The 22,050-nt window shown below is 43.7% G+C and overlaps 1 protein-coding gene across 2 annotated transcripts in view; it reads left to right on the forward strand.

Annotated features, from left to right (window-relative positions):
• Nucleotides 1-21,382, forward strand: part of LOC136639408 (PH and SEC7 domain-containing protein 3-like) — a 163,893-nt gene extending 142,511 nt beyond the window's left edge. Inside the window, exons 13-16 of one of the 2 annotated variants that reach the window (XM_066613572.1) lie at nt 5,260-5,417; nt 8,322-8,466; nt 11,457-11,600; nt 16,025-21,382. In XM_066613572.1, the coding sequence (XP_066469669.1) occupies nt 5,260-5,417; nt 8,322-8,466; nt 11,457-11,600; nt 16,025-16,240 (663 nt within the window). In that variant the 3' untranslated portion in view covers nt 16,241-21,382. The remainder of the gene's footprint in view (nt 1-5,259; nt 5,418-8,321; nt 8,467-11,456; nt 11,601-16,024) is intronic. The other variant, XM_066613573.1, reaches the window with a different exon arrangement.
• Nucleotides 21,383-22,050: the final 668 nt, after the last annotated feature.

Genomic DNA, 22,050 nt, shown 5'->3' on the forward strand with positions numbered 1-22,050 from the left:
CACAGCGGCCCACCAAATGCCCCAGGGAGCACACCAGATAACAAGAAACCTCATCCTGGTGCCCTCCCTTGCATCTGGCATTCTGACATAACCCATTTCTAAAATCAGGAGGTTGCGCATACACATCATGGCTTGTACCCTGTAATGGATTTTTCCTCCAGAAACTTGTCCAATCCGCTTTTAAAGGCATCCAGGCTAGACGCCATCACCACATCCTGTGGCAAGGAGTTCCACAGACTGACCACACGCTGAGTAAAGAAATATTTTCTTTTGTCTGTCCTAACTCTCCCAACACTCAATTTTAGTGGATGTCACAGAGAGAGTTAGTTCCTATTCTGAAAGAGACTTTATTAAAGACTCTTTATCTTTATTTTTTTTAAAAAGGTAGTAAAAAAGGATATAACATGCAGAACAAACAAGCGATGTCCCAGCTTGTAAATGCCATGTTTAATGTCACAGGTGTTATTTGCTTTAAATACAATTTGTAGTTGGGGAATAATTGGATACAGGAAGTTAGTTGTGCAGAGAGGGGAGGAATGTAGAGAAGGAAAGAAGCTGTGGTCATGCTGGGAAAGTATGAAAGGTTGTTTAAAATGAGGATGGCTTGGAAATTTAGAAGTGGCAAGCATTATTGGAAACACATGGAGCAAAAAGTATGTATGAACCAGTCTGGACACAGGGACCACATTTGCAGTGGGAGGCCTCTCAGGTAACTTAATCTGAGATCACCTTAATCAAGGTACAGATGCAGCAAATATATGGTGAAACCCTGAATAGAAAGCAGGATTGGTCATCCATGAAATCTCATTGAGGGAGGGTCTGCCTCTTATTTTGACAAGGGATTTGCTCATTGAAACAAGAACAAACTGGATTTCTTCTGGAGATTTTAGATGACATAAGAGAAAAGTACCAGAGAACTACGTTTGCGCTTCTTTATCATCTTAGGTTAGGCCAACCCAAGACTTTCTGCTCCCTGAAGCAATGGAATCCCCTGCCCCCATCCCAAACCATCAGCATAAAATTGTAGGTGACTGTGTTGGTCCATATGATGAAATAACCACAGTTCAAAATAGATTATAATACAGGCATCACTGGTATCTGGGATTTGTATCCCCACAGATACCGGAAACCATGGATAAGGAGGAAGCCTATCTCTGCTGCCCATTACCTTGTTTATGTGGATTACATTCCCCTGAAGTGATACAGTGTCTTGCTTGAGCAAATGCTATAATAAGCAAAAATCTTACAACCAGGCAAGCAGCCTAGAAGGGAGACTAAAAGCAAACCTTCATTTCCTATTTCCTGCTTCCTGTTGCTTTTAGTCTCCCTTCTCAGAAATAATGCTAAATCCAGTTTGGGTATTGTTGCTAAAATTTATAACAATTCCAGTATAGAAGATCCAGTGGCAAAATGTTTTTCAGTCTACCAGATGGGCAGCCCAATCCTGAGCTGCCTGGAGCTGTGGGACCCAGTGGCTCCACGGAGGGCTCCCGCCGGATCCAGCACCTCCTGCACTACCGTGGGAGGCTCCTCGGGAGAGGGGGATGTTTGTCCCCTTCCCCTGAGTAAGGGAAGCAGCCCCGTAATGGGGCTACTCACTTTAGCAGCAACTGTTTGGTCGCCATTAAAGTAAAGGTGCTCATGTAGAGAGAGCAGCCCTACCCGAGTGCCTTGGATCCTGCGGAGCTCGGCTCCACGAATCTGCCTCTCCCCCGACACGCCTCCCCCTTGCCCCCTCCCCAGAACGCCTCTCCCATGCCCCTGACCACGCCCCCATATCCCGTTCCACAGTCTGGCAGTCACAGAGACTGCCAAGCCGGAGAACCCGGGCGCCCACCGTGCGCTGGCTCAGCACCGGCCAGAGCTGGTTCCAGGAACCTGGTTCTTGCAGGTGCTTTTTAGTAGGATGAGTGGATGAGCCATCACATGGTCCCATCAGCAAATTGGGCAAAGGCAGAACTCACTAAGACCCCATTTTTTATAAGTGGTGGGCATTGATCCTGCTTTCCATGTGGGATTGACCAGCAGGTTACCTGAGTCACTTGAATTTCCCGCTCCTGTAAATCAGGTGGACATTGCTGTCCAATGAGCTGGATCAGAGCCAGGTGTTTTGTTTACTTGTCAGTTGGGGAAGAGGAAGATGTTCGAACAATAAGCAGCAATGCAATAGAGCAAACACAGTTGCTGTCTTCAAATGACTCAGTTGTCCCTTCAGGATGCTGAAGCATCACACAGAATCCTTAGAAAGATTCAGGTGAAGGTGAAGAACAGGCAGAAAGAAAGTGGGGATCAGGGATTACCACAAGTTTGTATAATGAGGTTGGTGTGTTCCAAAATTTGCAGAGCATACACACTCAGTGACAGCCTGGGGCAGCATGAGCAAAATCCAAAGAGAATGTAATATTAATGTATGGGCAACCTCTGTTTCTCTTAGGACCTGGAAACAATTTTCTTTTCAAATGAAACTGGGCGCAAACCTCTTATCATATTTTGATTTGAAGTTTGGTGGGAGGGAATACCACCAGGGTCCAGATAAAATTGCTTTAGAGACCAGCCATATCCCTATCCTAAAGAGTGCTGCAGTAAAGAATGGCACTGCTAATGGCTTAAGTTATTTTTTTCTTAATTGGCCATACAAAGCAATCTTAGCTTGGTATTGTTTCAAGTTAGCTTTCTACTGTTGCTAATGAAGTGGTGAGCTGGGAAGGAGAGCTAAGAGTGCAGACTTCCTCAGGCACCAGTATTATTGGGCAGGGAGCCGGTTTTGTCCTTCCCACAGCTATGTCCCAGACTGCAACCTTTATGGAGGTCATTGGCAACTAGGGCCAGGTTGCCAACTGAACAACCCTGCACCAGGTTCAGTTTCTTGGTCACAGGAGATGGTGTTTGACAGATATCTGCCCAAGAACCAGTATTTATAATGTGCCACAAATGTCTGTCAACAAGTGATTGGGGGGGGGGAGAAAGTAGCCTTACCAAATTTCCTAATTATGTGGTTTGGAATTTGCATTTGTCCACCTTGTGATGTTATATCCTGGTCAGAGTATGATCTACCTTAGGAGAGGTCATGAGGCAGGAAATAGAAAATAAAATTCTGTACATGTGCATATCCCATAGCATTCAGGCTACTTAGTTGCTGCATATGGAGAGAGCTATTTGTCCAAGAGCTAGGCAAACTACTCAAGAACAGTGTCTCTCTGCCTTTGGCTAGGTCCGAATCACAGATACTAATCGCAGTTTAGTCAGAATAATGGGGGGGGGGGAGGGGAGAGAACCTAGGGGATGACTTCTAAGGCTTCAGGAAATGTTGGACACAATCAAGGAAGGAGCTGTGCAATTCCTGAGCTACTCTGTCTAAGCTCCAAGAAATTATCTACCCCAGTGTTTCTTAACCAGTGGTACCTGCACCACCTGTCGTACTTGAAGTGGTGCCTGGTGGTACTGTCAGGGCCCTTGAACCCCTGTGGCCTGCCAGCGAGACCAAGAATGTGATGCAACAAACAGCAGTAGGAGGCTCAGCTCAGTGGGCAAAGCTCCAAAGCATGCTTTTCAGTAATTGAAAAAGCTCTCCCATCCACCCTGAGCCTCTTACTTGTGTTTGTTGCATCAATGATGTCATTGACGTGTATGATGTCATTAGTGTGGCTGATGATGTCATCACCAGTTACTTACAGTGGTATTTTGAATAGGTGGACCACATGAAGCAGTACAGTGGCAGACAAACCTTAAGAAACACTGATTTACCCCAGTGAGCTGCTACTTGGGCACTTTATGCTCTTTGCCAGCTTTCCTCAAATATTTTGTTCTGAATTTTGCAGTGATTCAGCCATCTTTCCTTCCTGAAGCTTCCATTTCAAATGGCAGATTGTTTTAGGACTGAAGTTGTAGAACTGATAATAGTAAAACAATGTCACAAAAAGGTTTCAGTCTGAAATCTGATAGAAAGCAGTAGGTGCTGGATTGTATAGAATGTTTGGAGAGGAAAGAGCTCTTGTAGAAGAATAATTCTGCAGAAGGAGTTTCGTAAGTACATTTTGTCCTACAGTGTTGAGAAAAGCAGTACCTACTGAACTTCTTTCCCTTTTACAGCTTTTAATAGTGCAAGAGCCTGATCTCAATAGCTGGGCAATTGACTTAAAACACCATTATTAGTGGGCACCAATTTGTTCACTTGCTTCCTTTTACAGCTTTCGTTCTACAGCATTTTGGCTCCTTGCTTTGACTCCTGATTTGCCATTTTGCATAGGTGCAGAGCATATTCGTCAAACCCATCTCCCAAACACAGAGCGTTGAATTTATCTAGCTCGTGATTTTGGCCATCGACTTTTCTGCTTTGAATTTGCCATGGGTCAGTGCTGATTTAAATTCATTTAATGAACAGCTGACCTGCAGAGCCCATGCTGAAGACATGGGTTTTCGGTATGCATGCCACTGGAAGCTATATTTGTACTAGGCAAATGTTATTTGGAAGTGGTTCTGCATATTTTCTATGCCATTTTGCTGTGTGTTTTGCTCCTAGAATTCGCTGTAACTTTTTCCCCTTAATATTAACACCACCAACCTACTTGGAAAATAAATGTCAAGTTAACAAGTATCCACCACCGAGGATGGGGGAAGAAAATAATATGGCAAAAAATGATAGGATGCCAGCTATCTTGCTTACCTGCTGGGTGGAGGCAGGATCTTAAAATTAATTAGGCATCTTGGAAAGTACACTGTCAGTTCCAAAGAACTGAATCATCTTTAAATCTTACATACTGCATGTTTGTACTATGTTAAGCCACTGTTGTAGATCAATCTTTTTTTGCTTTCTTCTTATGAGTAGGTAATAGAACTCCTTAACGACAACCACAAGTTCATTATACTAGCTGGTGGTTAGCAGTTTCCTGAACATTAGAATATATTAGTTGGAAATAACTGATAATATACTGCTGGAGCGAATGCTTTTCATGCAGTAAGTTGCAGATTCAAACATTTCTAGCAAAAGGTTCATAGTGCTGGGAAATACTTGTTTTGTAGTAGGAGTTTGGGATTTTTAAGGGTTAGTTCATTTCTATGTATGCTTTCTTGGGAGTGAATCCCACAAAATACAATGTACTCCTAAGTAAACATGCACAAGATTGCACTGCACCTGCCTGTATTTGCTGCACTAGATAGATCTTTTACAGAGCAGTTGTATTGCCTCCTTGGTGTTGAATTGAAGAAGAAAAAAGCAGCACCCAGGAATGATGTGTATCCTTGTAATGTTAACTTCTACAGGACGAATACAAACCAGACAAGGCTTTATCAGAGGAAGATCTGAAAAATGCAGTCAGTGTGCACCATGCGCTAGCATCGAAGGCAACGGACTATGAGAAGAAGCCCAATGTCCTGAAGCTCAAGACGGCTGACTGGAGAGTCCTGCTTTTCCAAGCACAGTAGGTTTCCTTTGGTTCCCTTTGAGTTTTAAACCAATGCACATAAGCAGTAATGATACAGGCTCATGCTGTCATTGCATACACTTAGCAAGAAGTATTGGTTTTTATTTTATTTACTTTATTTACTTTGATTTACTTTATTTATACCCCACCTTTCTTCCCAAAGGGACCCAAAGTTTTAAACTTTTATTTTTATTCTTGAATATAAGATACAAAAAAGAGAGAGACCAAGGAACTGTATCATCTAACCCAGAGGTGCCCAAACTCTGGCCCTGGAACCATTTGTAGCCCTCAAGGCCTCTCAGTGTGTCCCTCAGGGAGCCCCCTCTGAAGATTTGTTGGAGCCCACACTGGCCCGATGCAGCTGCTCTCAGCATGAGGGCGACTGTTTGACCTCTTGCGTGAGCTGCGGAATGAGGACTCCCTCCACTGCTTGCTGGTTCACGTCTGTGATGTAGTAGCAGCAGCAAAGGAATGGCCAGCCTTGCTTTGTGCAAGGCCTTTTATAGGCCTTGAGCTATTGCAACAACTTCATTCATTCATATAAGTTCATATTTAATATATTCATTTATGTAAAATTATTCAAATTTTAAATGTCAATTCTTTTTCCCCCCGGCCCCTGACACAGTGTCAGAGAGATGATGTGGCCCTCCTGCCAAAAACTTTGGACACCCCTGATCTAACCCTATAATAAAGCCTGCAGCCAGAACTTATGACACACCAAACTGAAGGTAGCCGTATGCTGTGTGACCTGCCAGGAAACGCTCTCAGATTCTCGTTTTTCATTTCCAGTCAGGCTGGAAAAGCAGAAGTTTTATCTAGGCTCTGGTGGGCTGTGTTGGACATGGACAGAAGTTCCCAAATTTTCTCTTTTCAACAATGTCTCTTGGTCAATTTGTAATTTTTTCACTGCACCCGTGGCTATCCTTTGAGTTCACTATAGCACCCTGGGGTGGCTGCTGCGCACAGTTTGGGAACCGTAGGACTAGGAGGATCACAAGTTGTAACAGAACAGGAAAATGCGACAAAGTGCTACTGCATCTCCATATCTATATATGCACATGAAAGCACACACCCTTTTAAAACCAAATACCAAAAATTATAATTTACAAATTTAAATCAATGCTCACACAAACTCTTCATCTGTTAAATTTTAAAGGGGGAAAAATGCTGCAATGAATCCATTTAAAGTAGAGTACTGACTGCCAGGACACATGGGTTTTGAACTCTGAGAGAAATGATGCAGACTTTTTATAGATCAAAGCATAGACCTTTATGGATGTTTTTAGTGGATCAATAACATGCCATGTTCTGACCTCAGATGAGGGTGGCAACCTGATGTGTATCACTGGGACCTGATTACCTGGACAAGGCAATGGATGCTGTTTTGGTCAAGATGCTGCTGGCTGACTACTCACTACAACATCAAAAGGGCTAGGCAGTGAGGTGGGGTCAGTCTGCTGTTTAAGATTTCATTTTCACCTGGCCTCCCACATGCTCTTTGACCCGTACAGAGTATCTGCACCTGGTTTTGGAGCATGAAGAACAGGATTCTGCTTGTGCAATATTCTGCTTGTGCAATAACCATAGAATTCCTAGCTTACCTATCCAAGACAGGTTCAAGCTTGGTGTAGATTCTTAAGGCTGTTTGTCTTGAGGGACTTCAGAATCCATGCTGAGCCTGCCTTATCTGGTTTTAATGGTCACCATGACAACAGTGGCTTGTTCCAAAGTATGACACACATTGCTCTTCAAACTGGTGTTCTGTGCCAAGTGCAAAGAGGAAGTTTGAGTTTGGGGACCTGTTATGACTCATGTACAAAGATCATATGAGATACCTGTTACATTGGTCTGCCTTTGGAGGCCAGTGGACCCAATGCACACTGTGATTTACTTCTGAATAGACTTGTACAGAATTGCTCTGTAATTCATTTTAATAATTTTTTTTTTAAAAATTAATGCTATGTACATGTCAATCACTCCTGTGCATTTGCATACATTGGTCAGAACTCTGGAGGCTGGGAGTATGGTTGACAGTTTCCTGAGCAACTGTGTGAAATGCTATCAGCATGTTTTTTATTATACAGAAGGGGCTAGAGCAGGGGTGTCAAACATAAGGCTGGATGCAGCCCCTGGAAGCTCTTTATCTGACCCTTGGGCACTTCCAGCACCACTGTCAGCAGCTCTTAGCTGCTGAGTTGTGCTGAGGTGTCACTGCTGAAAGGACAGCCCGCATGATAATTGGGCTGTCCCATATCTTGAAAATATGATCAAGATTTGCGTATAGTTTTTTCTGTCATTTGCAGCTAAGAGTTCCTTAGTGAGAAAAAGTGCTTATGTCTTGGTCATGACCTGCATGATGACATCACTTCCTGTTTCATGGCATCAGTTCCGGCCCTCAGCAAACATCATAAATGCTATTCAGCCCTCTGTATGACATGAGTTTGACATCCCTGGACTAGAATGATAATTGCTTGTGTTCGTGTTTGTGTTCATTCTGTTTTTTTAAAAAGAGAGATGTAAATTCAAGGTATGGGACTTGAATATTCTTGAAGGGGTCAGGACTTGGCATCCCATCCCCTACTGGGCTCTGGTCCAGATAAACATTGCATTTGTATTTGAAGCGTCATGATAAAGTAGGACACATTGGTTCAGGAAGCCATGTAGACCGCTGCAAGAGGGGATGCTTCTGGGATTAGTTAGGCCTCTAGCAACGGCTTTAAGCAACAAAGGGCAGAATCTTCCCAGTCCCACTGCTAGCACTCACTGTCCAGGATTGGATGCTGGAATAGAAAATGTGAGCCAGAGTGGCAGTTCCTGTTCTGTCAGTGCAGACATTAAAGACAAAGCCAAAAAGATGAGCCTGTTTCCAGGCACCCTGATTGATCTATCGCACTTCCACAGGAGCCCAGAAGAAATGGAGTCATGGATCACTAAGATCAACAGTGTTGCAGCTGTTTTCTCTGCCCCACCATTTCCAGCAGCTATTGGTTCCCAGAAGAAATTCAGCCGCCCTCTGTTACCTGCCTCCACAACCAAATTATCTCAGGTGATTAATCCACATGCTTGAGCATATTTGAAGTTTGCCTCTAATCCACTGTATAAGTATGGCCATGTCAAGGCATTTTTTTTCTTTCTCTCTAAGTACAGGGCAGATAATTGGTTCCTACAGTTTCTTTAAAATATTGTTTTAGGACTGATGTTATCAAGAAGGTTTTCTTGCTTTTGGGATCAGGCTTATGTTGTAGTGGCATAATTAGCAAATGAAGATGCTACGGCCTAGAATAGTATCTTTTGTCTCTTAGGATACGGTTGCTCATTTATGTACAGATAATAAACCTAGAGGTGCAATGTGCATAAGTTACCTGGAATATGGAAAGAGATTATATCTTTTGCTCTTAATAAATGTACATTAAATGATGCCCATCAACCAGTCTCAGAATTGACAAGCAATATTATAACTCTGAAAACTCTTGTTTCTCTAAAATCCCAATTCTGTGTGCACTTAGCTGAAAGTAAGTCCCATTGAACTAAGTGGGATGTAGTTCTCAGGATACATGTCTAGGATTGTGATATGTACTACATGATACATAATAGACCACACTACGTAATAATGTGAATAGACTCCTTTGGAATTTGTGACATTGTATTTGTGATTTGATCCAAGATGGCTCTTTCACACATGCAAGTTACCACTTGATGTCATAACCTGCAAGTGATAATACACGCATGTGCAAACCACCTCTTTGCAAGTATTTCTCTAAAGTTCAACAGGGGCTGCAATAGACTGGTACAGAGTTTGGGCTTGATTCCTTTTATATTATTACTTGGCTTTCTAATGTGTAATTGTCAATGATTCCAAATTCTAGACATTGAATAGATAAAGAGTTGGGGTTTGACATGAAAGGCCCAAGTGCAAATCCCTTGTTAGTTAGGAAGTTCTCCAACTGTCCTTGCATCTCTGATTTATTCACTCCCGAGGCTCCAGTGACTTTAACACTTGCACAGCAGGAACTGCTCCAAAAGGTTTAGCTTTGAATGGGGAAAGTTTCACTATGTAGACTTCTCACTTTCATTCAGCTATGAAACCTACATAAGACTCAGTGAAGCAAGAAGAAAATACTTCACACTAGCTTAGGAATGGCTGGAGTTCTGTGACTGTTTCAGGCTTCTCTGTCATCTTCCAAGAAACTTTACCCATTACCTTGGGATGTGAAGTACTTTCATTCATTTACGTTGTATGTCTTGGCGCTAAGCATTTGACTTCTTGGGATTTGGAATCGCTTCATAGTTTTGAGGATTGTTAGATACCTAAGGCCCAAATCCTGCGCAATTTTCCAGCACTGGCATAGCTGTGCCAGTGGGGCATGTGCTGCATCCTGCAGTTGAGTGGCAGTCACGGAGGCCTCCTCAAGATAAGGGAATGTTGTTCCCTTACCTCAGAGCTGTATTGCCCTTATGTCAGTGCTGGAAAGTGGGTTAGGATTGCGCCCTAATGCCTGCTTCTCTCTTGAAAGTTGGGAGGGGGTCACAGTGCTGGGGGAGGAGGATTAAACCCTTCCTCCCATGTCATTTTTGTGATTTTAAATCTCTCTCTCTTGAAACTGCACTGCTGGGCACTACTAACACACCATTATAATTCTACTTCCTCATAGACTTTACAATCCATTGTTTATCGATTTAAAGTGTGTTCTTAAGTACTTTCGTTTGTTAGTTTTATGAGTAAAGGAGCCACTTTAGTGCCAAAACATGGGGAAGAGTTCTGAATTACAGGGAGGAATTTTCCCTGCAGTCAGTGCCTGTCTTGTGCAGACAAATACTGAGCATGAGAACATCTAGGAGACATGGCTGACCATCACACTGCAATTGGTCCCTTTCATGCATTTGCCATTCCCAAGTGGCAAGCATCCATGTGGGATTCCCCAGTGTGATGCAATGCTGAGCCTGGGCTTGATGTAGCTTTAGAATGCGTATCATGTCCGTTTCCTCAGTTTTGTTCTCTGACTTCATTATTTCAGTTTCAGGTGCCTGGGGAGGAAAATATGGGTTTATGTATTGGGAGAAAGAAGAGACAAGGAGTGAAAGGACATGAGCCATTTTTAGCTGAAAGACATGGAGAAAAAGTGCTATGTTTTCAAAGGAGATAAATTCAGGGACAAGCCGAGAACTGTCGGCTTTTATCTGTCAGCTACAGAACCTGCCAGTAGGCTTCCTCTGCTCATTCTGCAGAGGATGAAATGCAAACTGTCAACTCTGTCTGGTTGCTGCTTTAGACGAGGGCCTGAATCAAGATGTGACGACTCCTAGAGTTCACCATTGTAGGTTCTATTCTTGTTCCCAAATAAGTCTTTAATACAGTGGCCCAAATGCAATGCCACACTTCCCAGTTTCTTTGATCAGGAGGATGCCACAGGCTCACATGTTCCTGCTACCCTCACCTCTTCCCATCTCCTATATGAATCTCTCCCCTGCCCCCATTTCTATGGCTTGCTATAACCATAGTTTGCCATTGACAGCAAACTATAGTACATGGCAACCAGGAATTACTTTGAAACCATTGCTTTAAATGGTGTGCAACCTTTGGTCAGGGAGTCACACAGATGCTTGCCACTTAAGCTGTGGAAGGATGGAATAATTTGCATGTGAACAGGGAAGGAAGGAGCATGTGAATTTACAGCATGTTCCTGATCTCCAAACAGCTGCCCTAGTCAACATGACCTTTTCTTAGTCCTGTAGAATCATAGAAATTGTGTAAGTGTTCAATTTACATGGGTTTCCTCTCCTCACACCATGTGACATACCCAACAGTTTATCTACAAATCTGTAATTTTAGCTGACCAAGTTTTTTTTAGTGACCATCCAGAAAGTTCATGGGTGGTAAGGGACCCTGATGATATATGATGGCAATAATTGGTTATAATCAAAATTTAATTGATGCAGTGTCCATATTAGTGAACACAGTGGTGGTGTTTTTTTCCCCTCTTATTTGCTGAACCACTTCAGAGGTTTGCATTCTAGCTAATACAGTTGTCTCTACAGGATGATCAGCTAAAATCTCATGAAAGTAAACTGAAGCAAATCTCTACTGAACTAGCTGAGCATCGTTCCTACCCACCAGATAAGAAACTCAAAGGCAAGGAAGTTGAGGACTACAAACTGAAGGATCACTATCTGGAATTTGAGGTATGTTGTGAGTCCACCACAGCTGAGCACCATTTTAAAGCTAGCCACTGCAGAAACTGAGGAAATCGTCATGAAGCCAAGCAAACTGATAGTGTAACAGCATTTTAATAATGGCTGCCAAACAAAATTGCCAAACTTAATGTCGTGTGGGACTTTGACCAAATCTAAATGGGAATGACGAGTGACAACTGAATGTGTGGGTATAAAGCACCAATGAACTTCCACACTTGGAAAAAGTAGGCTAGAGGAGAGCCATCATCACATGGCTACAGTCCCTTCCCAGTGTCTGGTTTTAAGGCTGGAAAGGTGGTGGAAACTCAGGTGAGCAAGTGCTGTCACACAACATTCTGCTTCTGTGATGCAGTTGGCTGCCTAGACTGACCATCTTCCTGTTTTAAAGATGGCATGCAAGCAAGTCCATACTGTGCAAATGTGTATGCTGAGTGATCACGATATGTGGAAGCTGCACATTTCCTTCATGGGGTTTCTTTGTTGTCTTAACATCTGCAAAAGTGATTGGCATTTGTGGTTAAATTTTAATTAGAAGGAGCTTGCTTTTGAAATTTGAGTGAGAAACCATTTCTTTCTCTCTGGTACTCAAATGCACCCCCATGGTGGAGAAGTGCTGTCATTTCTGGCAATTCGAGCCTTGACTAAGTTGTGTAATCTCAGCAGCACACGGATAGGCACATCCATGTGTTGTGTGTCTATGTACCTCTGTTCTTAGAAGTGGGGTGCTTCTGAGTATCCAGGGCTGGGAACGGGCAGGAGGAGAGGGCTGCTTGTGTGCTTTCGGGAGACATGGCTCTGGCTGCTGTCGGAAACAAGAGAGTTGAACCTGATGCAAACAGGCTGATCTTACGTTTTAAGTAGATATCCATCGCAAATTATAGATAGGACGATTTAAAAAAAAAATAACAATTGTCCCCTTTTTCTTCTGGTTTTGTTTTTCAGTCTTCACTCAGCTTTGTTGCTGTCAGTCACTACCTTCTTTATATTTCCATGCTCTTGAGTCTCTGCAGGACAGTCAGCAGGCCCTTGGGAGTGCCAGAATTTTGCACCTGCTGTGGTGCCTTGCATACTGAGGTTCTCTTAGGAACAATGGATAGGTGACACGGAATGCATAAAATGACCTGGTGTGCTTACTTTTTTTTCTTAAGCAATACCATTGAGGAAGTGCCCAAAACAAGGTGCAACTGTGATGGGGGGCGCCTTAGCAATTTGCCCTCTGCCACAATTCTGGTCTCGATCACCTCTCTTTGTGCACTATTTTAATTTCTTTTTAAGGGTTTCATTGAAAGCCAACAGGAACTTGTTCAGAATATAAATAGTGTGTATGAGGGGCACAACTGCAGTGCTAAAGCCCTCCTTCTCCTTGGCTGCAGTTTCACGCTGTTTCAGGAATCCCTTTAGTGCTATCATTAAAAAAGCAAAGTAAAAACACCAGGCAATTACATATTCCATGTCACATATAATTTGACTTTAAGAGCAAGGATGGTCATCCTGCAGCATGGATGCCACAAGGGGGCAGCAGAAGGGCCTGTCTGTTGCATTGTCAGATCTATACTGCAGTGTTGCAGAGCTGCTTTTGACTGACTCAGCAGACCATGTACAAAAGACACCCAAGTCATGAGGATGAGCAGCAGGTGTCCTGTAGCCTGTATTAGAGCAACACCATCTGACTGACAGTCTTAGAGCCCTGTTTTTCAAACTTGCTGTCTTTAGAGAACCCTTTCTCCATGCACTAGTCTGCTAAGGAACCCCAGCATATTGGAATTCTGGGGCATAGTCACTTGTCAGGCCTCTCAACGCACTGTGAGTGAGCTGTATGGTATACCCAGGATGCTCCCACTGCTGTGAGCTGCATGAGGTGATCTGTCATGATGGGCAAGTTACCTTCCAGGCAAATTTGACCTTCATTACTGGTCTGCTGATGGAGAAACCCTGATACATTTCCAAGAACCTCAAGAAAACAGAGTGATGTGAAAATTTTAAATTGACTGGAGTGCAGGCAGGGAAAAAACCCCCGAGGCTGGAGATTCGCAGTGTGATGACCCAGCATTTGTAGCAACAATCCCTCTTGCACTGCTCTCTAGCATGTTGATTATCAAATAAAGTACAGAACAGTCAGGAGCACTATCAATATGCATCTTGCTAGTTCCCTTATTTTTGAGTGACAGGCTTTGGCTATTTAATTTATTTTTCTCTGAGCTCTGGCTGGAAATACAGATATGGAGTGCATAGCCATCTGCCTTCATTTAAAGTGGATTTTCCTTGTGTGATCTTTTGTGGTATGAAACTGTCTCTTCAAAGGACTCTTTGGGAACGCCATTCATGGCTGTTTCCATTTCTCTGATAATCTTTTCTAAAGGCCTTAAAGGTCCTTGTGTATTTCAATAATAATGATTATGATTACCTGAATTTTGTTTTGAATTAGGAGACAGCATGGGGTTTTTTGTTCATTGTGGAATGGATGTAGTTTGACAATGGATTTTCTTTCTCCCCTTTGAAGTGTGTGTGGGCAACTGGTAGAACTTCATCAACATTTGCACTGATTCAGAGGGTATGGGTCAGAAGACACATTGTTAACTAAATCATTCTGGAAGGCCTGAGTGTGCATTTTGCATCTGTTAAAAGCCTTTTTTCAGAATTCAAGTTAATCACTAGTTATTTGAGTTAATCACAGAGGTATTGTGTGAGGCTGCACTGCCCCATAACAGAGGGCTATGTGCCATTCAAGAAGGTGAACAAATGCAACAGTTCAGTGCTTCCAAAAAAAAAATACATGGGTCTCCTGCAGCTCAGTACAATGGACCTGATTCTATGTGTTTAAATACCATAGTCTTCCTGACCAAGAGGGAGCAGAAGTTTGCACTTTAAAACAAAGACTTAGGAAAAGGCGCATAGCTCAGTAACCCTTAGATCACATTTTGCTCCAGCACAACCTCTGGTTCTCTGGTTCTGCTTTAGAACCTCTGGTTCTGCTTTAGGCCATATTGCTCAAGCCTTCTGAGCTTAGCTCTAAACCTAACTCTATACCTTCTGGGTAGAATATCTGCTCATGCAGGCCTCCCTTCCCACTTCAACTCCTTCACACTGCACAATGTGAAAAGATATTAGAACAAAGCAGCAGCTCTTTCGAAGTCAGGCTGGAATGATGGGACAAGTGTGGCAGTGTCAACCAATGAGGTTTGCCCCAGAGATCCAGTGTGGATCCTCTGCTAGAGGACACTGAACCCACCCACCTAATTCCATGGAGAAATTCTCCCTCAAGACTCTGCCCATCCCTGCAACTTTGTGCCCCTTTCCAGGGCTTCCTGTCAGGGGGCAGGACTTTCCAATAGTTTGAGAGCCACTGATTTACATTTAAATGCAGAAGTAATTTAGAGATGTGTGGAAACACCCCTTATCTCCCACCACTGCCAGGAAATTTCACTCTTCTTATTCAGACACTTGACTTCTCTCTGAATTCCTGAGGAGAAATATTCAATCACATATTTCAGTATTCAATATTTGAATATTCAAGCAAATATTCAATACACATTTGCTTTCAGTGTCACCTCAGGAGACAGTTTAGTGCTAATTCTGGCTTGTGGGTCAGAAAAGTACTGAAGTCAGTGTGCTCTCCTAGATAAGCTTTATAATAGGGTAGAGATATCTCAAACTTCTACAGGAAGCACATCCCTCCATCTGAATATATGGGGCCAGAGGTCTGGTCTAGAGGTAGAGTCACAGTTAAGCCCAAAGATTTGACATCTGAAGGTCGACAGTTCAAGACCACCAGGAGCCCCCATGAGCGGTGAGACTTGGAGAGCTGACAAGCTAAGCTGAGACCTTTTGGGTGATAGCCAAAAGAAGCCGGCTCTCGCTCTTTCTGTGAGATGGAAAGGAGCTGTCTGTCAGCGTGGGAGGTGGTGTGTGGCCAGAACATTTCACCAGACCATGAGGAATCTACCTGGACTGTAGATCGTTCTTGAAAAATATTCCTTAATTGTGATTGTAAAAACCTCCTTGGGGTTTAGAGAGAGCCTGCTTGTGTAAACCTCCTTGAATAAAGCCAAAGGAGTAATCCAGTGACCAGAAAGGTGGTATATAGTTGTTGTTATTATTTGTTACTGTTTATTTTTATATATATAAATTTTTCACCTAAACTACAACTATGGCCCCCAGAGCCATCAACTCTAATGGTAGTAGCCATCCAGTAATTCCTCAGAGCAGCTTCTTGTTTCTCAGACTTCTCTAGGTGGCCATTGGCTCCACCCATCAATGTTAACTCTGACATCCCCATCCAGTACTAGGTTCATAAACTTTCCCAAAATATGCAAAAAGGTCTATTGTGACATGAGATCCCCTCATTTTACTCTCTGTGTCCATTCACAGAATTTGTACTCCAGGCTGAGCCTTTTTCTGTGTTTCTTTTTCAGAAAACCCGCTATGAAATGTATGTGTCCCTTCTCAAAGAGGGAGAAGGAAAAGAGTTGCTGAGCACCAGTGACAACGATGGCTCAGGACTGAAGAAGTGTCACTCCAGCCCCTCATTAAATCAGGAGTCTCCTGTTAGTGCCAAGGTGAAGCGTAATGTCTCTGAGAGGAAGGACTATAGACCTGAAACACCGAGCATTAAGCAGAAGGTTACTTAGGGCAACCGAGGCAGGCTGGAGGAACAAAATTTCACTCTCTCTTTGATAACCTGTCCTTTGCAAAAAGAAAACAAAAATTTGACACATCTGCCTGAATGGGGTGTTAGTAACATTTTCAATTGTACATTTTGTTGTTTCTGTACAGGTTGTTGGAGATGTTTCGGCTTCTGACTTGCATTTGCTTTGTTAATTTATCATAGAGCAATTGATCCCATCCCTTTTTAACAAGAAAAAGGGGAGGGAATAAGGAATGGGAAGGGAGAAATGTCATGATATCTTTATCTCTCTCCCATCTTTTATCTTCTTTCATTGACTTGTAATTTTCATCTCTCAAGTCATCTGCTGCTTTTTTCAGGAGCAGAGAAAGTAACTGGATAAACAGAAGCGTCCCAAGTGTTTAGCTTTGTAAATGGATTCTTGCATTTGTCAAGAAGGCGTTGACTTACTGCAAGAGGAACAAGTTAAAAATGCAGGCACTGGGAAATAAAGACTTCTTCGGGCTCCCAGGGCCACGTAACTGCATGTAACCAGAGCCACGTCAGTAGCAAGAATGAACAACCATTATGATCTCTGAGCCCATGCTCTGTAAGGGACAAGAAAGGGAAGAACAAAGTATCAGTTTGCATTCTGGATGCTGAAACAGAGGAAGGCCAATATCCTGTTCCTTGGGCAACTGGAACTGATTCCAGCCAAAACTGGTCTTAATTTTCCATTTCATTGAATGTAGGTCTTGGCCATTGAACTCTCTGTTTGATCAGCAAATCATGCAACCCCCTCCCCCATGGTACTCACATCGTAATCCTATTGGCTGTAATGTGTATGTCTTTTCCATGGGCATCAGTGGGCATCATGATGCCTCGCAAAAAGTTTCAGTATATTCAGGCACTTTATAATATTTTCTTTTTAGTGCTGGAGAAACTGAAGGTACAGGGTATTACCCAGTTCCGTTCCTTAAAGTCACCTAGCATTTAGAATTGTGAATTCTTTCTTCCTAGAACCAAATCTGGCTCCATTCCAACCACCCCATGCCAGCCAGCAAATTCCCCCAGCTATAAAATCACCCATCTTAAATTCACTATCCTCTCTCCTGGCTCTCTATTTCCAGCCGTCTACAAAGGGAACTAGGACAGGGGACAACAGCTCAGCCAGTGGTCCTTCATTGGCCTCATTTTCCCAGCGCAGGGCAGCGTTAAAGTTGAAGCTTCCTCAAGGATTACTTAGCAATTTCATCTTGCGATTCTTACACTTGCCTCACCTTAGCCCAGGAACAAGCAAACAAAGGAAAGAACTAGAAAAGTGTGGTTTTGAGGTATAATTAAGGTCCATGGAGAAGGAACCCTGGAAAAATCAAAGCACTTGCAAGTTATAGAAGGTTGCTTTGCTGGTCCCTGGAAGTGGCAGCTCAAAGATAAGGAAACACATTGTTCCCGTGTGCCATTGAGATGGGGCCAGGATCTGTGTCTTTCTCTGCTCACTAGTCCAATCAGGACAGACTAGAGAGGGGTGAAGGAAGAAGTTTCCAAGCTTCCACATTTCCTGGCTACCATAGAGATAAGAAACAATGAACTTCTGGTACGAAACTGAAAGCTGCAATTAGCTAATACTTCCTGTGTGCACAGCTTGGAGCTCTGTTGCCACACCTCAATGGTTTGAAAAGCCTTTATGCCTGGCTTTAGCTACCGGAGCGGCCAACTGTTCAATTTAATATTGAAAGTGCATAAGGACTGCTTTGAGACTGGAACCCCTTGCTGTCTGCACATTTCTAGGGAGGCCTGCCTCACCTGAGCATCACAAAGAGCAAACCAGCCTTTAGGGGAAACAAGTTGATGATTGCTGTGAGAATGGATGAACAAGGAAGAAGTGGTACTTCAGAGGCTCTGGTTGTGTCATTGTTCCACAGCAGCTCATTTTTTACAAGTGGTTCAGAAAAGCCAGCAAGCTGTCCACTTATAATGAGAGGAGAGAGAAGCAGTAAAGTGACAGGGCTGATTACCATTGTCTGAAGAGGGTGACCTTGCCGTCAGTGCTGTCTTTGAAGTATGGGGAAAAGTGACGGTGCCATAAAAACACTGGAAAAGAACACTATATTTTTATGATTGAGGGACGGGGAGAAATGCTAGACGTACCCAATGGAAGGGGGAAGTTACTATTCTTAACAGAAGTATGCAAAGCAATATGAGTGTATCAAGACTCTCTTTGGCATGTTCCATAGCTGAAGATGGAAGAAGTTGAATTATTCAGGAGCCTTCTGTGTTGCTTGGCTGGTCTCCTCTAGGGCTGTTTTGCTGAGTGCTGTTTGCAAACTCCAGAATAACAGTTTTCTTGGGAGGGGCTGTGATGTAAGGTTCTGACATGGTGTTCATCCCAAAGAGAGCAACAGGAATTAGTTGTCAGGTGTCATTGAAAACAGCAGTCCACCGAATAGTCCTTGCCCAAGTTAAGCCGTAACCGCATGATGGTAAAAGGTAGCAGCTGTTCAGATGTGGCTCGGGATCTGGCTCGCCCACATTATCAATACTTTGGAGGAGAGGTGACAGTGAAGTGTATTACCCAAGGACCAGTTTGAGTATAGTGCTCTCGTGGGTTGAGTGTCATGCAACATACTAGTTTTTATTGACTTGTAAGCCTCAGGGTGCCTGGAGGCAGTGGAGGACAGGGCTCTTGCATCTTTCAACAGGTTTGGAGGAGAGAGAATTTCAATCGGGGCAGCTTGTCATGAAGCATACAGGAAAGCTGTACCTGCCCAAGTTCCCCCTTCTGTGAGACTGACAAAGACACAAGAACCTTGTCTTCCTTTGCATTTTCCTTGATCGTCCAGCTTCACATTTGAGAATGGTATCCATATTTGGGAAGGGGGGAGCACCTCCCTTAGCCAGGCTGCAGTCTGTCTGGAGCTCATGAAGGAGGTGGCTGATGAGAACTGAAGGAAACTGTAGGCAAGATGTTTTATCACAGAGTGATTTAAAATTTGGGTAAACTGTAGGGAGCAGAAAAGGAACAAGGAGGGGCAGATCAAATAATTGCATGAATCTGAGTGGGCAAAAGACTTGCAGGTGGCCACCTGTGCTTTATAATTGCGGGGGGGGGGGCACAGTGGCAGTACAGGAGCCAGGCCACGGATGATATGGGTAGTGCAGAGGGAAGGGACCAACCATTTGAGCAGAGCTTGTATGCCCAGGGACAGTTGCCCAGCACAGTGCTCCCAGTTCTGTTTTGACCATGGATGAAACATAGGGAAGGATATTTTGGAATCCCTGAGTCATGTTTTTCTCTCCTCCTGTGATGCTCAGGAAAGACCTCAGTATTCAAACTCTGGCGTATTGTGTGCAGAATTCCAGTGCAGTTCCCCAAAGTGGTTGAGTCACAGCAGGAAGCCTGCTGCTGATTATATTCCTGAACTTCAAAATATGCAAACAGCCCCGAGATGGCTATTTAAGTTGCACAATTAAAAACTGAAATGGGCTTTGTGTTTACTGTAATGAATGTGTTTGACTGGGAAGCCTTAGAGTGAGCCCTAGTTGCAGATAATAGGGATGCTGTGTGTGTGTGTGTGTGTGTGTGTGTGTGTGTGTGTGTGTCCTTCATCTATTTATTTTAATTAGAATTGAGTGGTACTAATTATTTATTACTAGGAAAGGGCCCATCATTCTGATGAGTGAAGTGTGTGTGTTGAAGAAGTGCTTGTGAATTTTCAAGGACCCCTGTAGGATGCTGTTTGCCTGCCATGCTGGATGCCTATGAATGAGGACCAAGCAGCTTTGGCCTTCACTGCAACTTTGCCCCCAGAGGTAGTAGCCTTTTGCCCATAAAAGTAAGTGGCAACCACTTATATGGGAGAAGATTACAGGATACATTTGGGGACCCCACTGTGAATTGTGCCCCCTGCAAGTGTCAAGGCCACAAAGATGGCTCCAGCTTAAACCACTTGGTGCTGAAGGGATTTATCTGGTTGGAAGCAGCATCTGCTTTCTGAAGTGCATTTCTGCCTGCCACACAGTCTCCTCTGTTTTCTTTTAACCAACCCCCCCCCCTATAGTTGTTGTCTTGCAAAATGAGTCACAAACACCCACCTTTTAAATTGAGCTTTTGCATACACCTCAGGGCAGCAGAGGGTTTTATCAAAGGGAAATGGGCTTATCTCACAGGGCTTATCTCACTAGGCAGGAACTGACCAGGTTGCTGTGATGCCCAAAACAGACTTGTGAAAAGAGCTGCTTAGCTACAGCCTCTATGCATTTCTCCAGGCCAACCCTTCAGGGCAGCTATTAGAACAGGTGTGATTTTCCTTTTTCCAACACAAAATGACTAAGGGCAACTGTGAAAATGCAGTCTCATAAGATTTTGGAGGCCAGTTCCTTCTGTGGGTTTGCATAGCTCTCCCAGATGAGAGATGAGAGCTTCAGCAGATGGGTTTTTGCTCACTCCTTAGCACATGACTGCTCTCTTTTAAATTCTGAAATGGCTAGAAGGCTTTTCTAAATGCCATTGGTATGCACCTTAATCCCCACTGTTCCCCCCCACACACTTTTTTCTAACTCAGTGTATCTGTTTTCCCCCATGGAATTTGTCCATAAATTAACTTCTGCTAAGCTGAGACTTTGGGAATTTTCTATTTTTGCATTCTGGACATTTTTAAAAATTTCATTTTAAAGAAAACCTTTTGGGTTTTTGGCAAAAGTCTGTCAGCAGCTCAGCCATTATCCAAGAAGCCAGGTGTATGGCTCTTGTGGCAGAATGCGGCAGAGAAGGTTGTTACTAAAGGTGCATCCGTTTGAGTTTTCCCATCCTTAAAGCATCTGTAAGTAGCTATATACAACAGCTGGCACCTTTGTGGATGTTAGTATAGACAGGAAAGGGCCGGGGACACTGGCAACTGAAAAACAGTTATATTAATTTACTTACAGCCTAGTCTTAACTCACTCCCCATGTGGCAATGCAGCAGTGCCAGTGTGGCCTCTGCTGTATCCTGTGGGGAGTTTTGGCTTCTGGAGGCCTTGTTGGGGTAAGGGAACATTTGTTCCCTCCAGACAGGGTGCTTTTGGCAGCCCCGCCTGCCGAAACCTAACCCTTCCTGGGCTGAATCCACCTTTCTGGGTCAATGCATACTTGCACCAGCTATAGAGCTGGCACAGGTTTGAGTTGACCTGCAACAGCTACTGGGGCTTACCCTGACTAAGGGAACCCTTGCCCAGGGTAAGCCCCAGTAGCCATTGTGGGTCAACTCAAACCTGTGCCAGCTCTATAACTGTTGCAAGTCTGCATTGACCAAGAAAGGTAGCTTCAGCCCAGGAATGGTTAAGATTCGGCAGGTGGGGCTGCCAAAAGCACCCCTTTCCCTGGAACAATCCACCCATTCCCCTCCCCATAACATCTCCCTACCCTCCCTCCTGACCCCCGCAATGGCTTACCTGCTCCGGTGGGTGTCTAGGATCCATCTTCATGTAGATCCAGCCACTCGCTACTTGCAGCAACAGCTAGGCTACACTCGCTGGCGCTGTTGCATTTGCTTCAGCTGTTTATTCTAATAGCTGTTTATTCGGCTATTTATGCCATCAGAACACACGTTTTGCAGGTATAAACAGTCAATAAGATTGGGCTGTTAGAGCCTATATGTTAGGATTATTGGAGGCAATTTCTCATATTTTCTGTTGGGCCAACACTTTCCTCAATACCAAAGAATGCCACTGAGGTTTGGTTGGAGGCATGGATGCCATTGGCATCAAGAAATAACTGGATTTCAGCAGCTTAATCTTAGGTGCATTCCTGTGTAGGATTTCCTAAGGAAGCTGTAAGGGTCTTTACAGGCTGTC

The sequence above is a fragment of the Tiliqua scincoides genome, chromosome 2 (genome assembly GCF_035046505.1).
Source record: "Tiliqua scincoides isolate rTilSci1 chromosome 2, rTilSci1.hap2, whole genome shotgun sequence".
NCBI lineage: Eukaryota > Metazoa > Chordata > Lepidosauria > Squamata > Scincidae > Tiliqua > Tiliqua scincoides.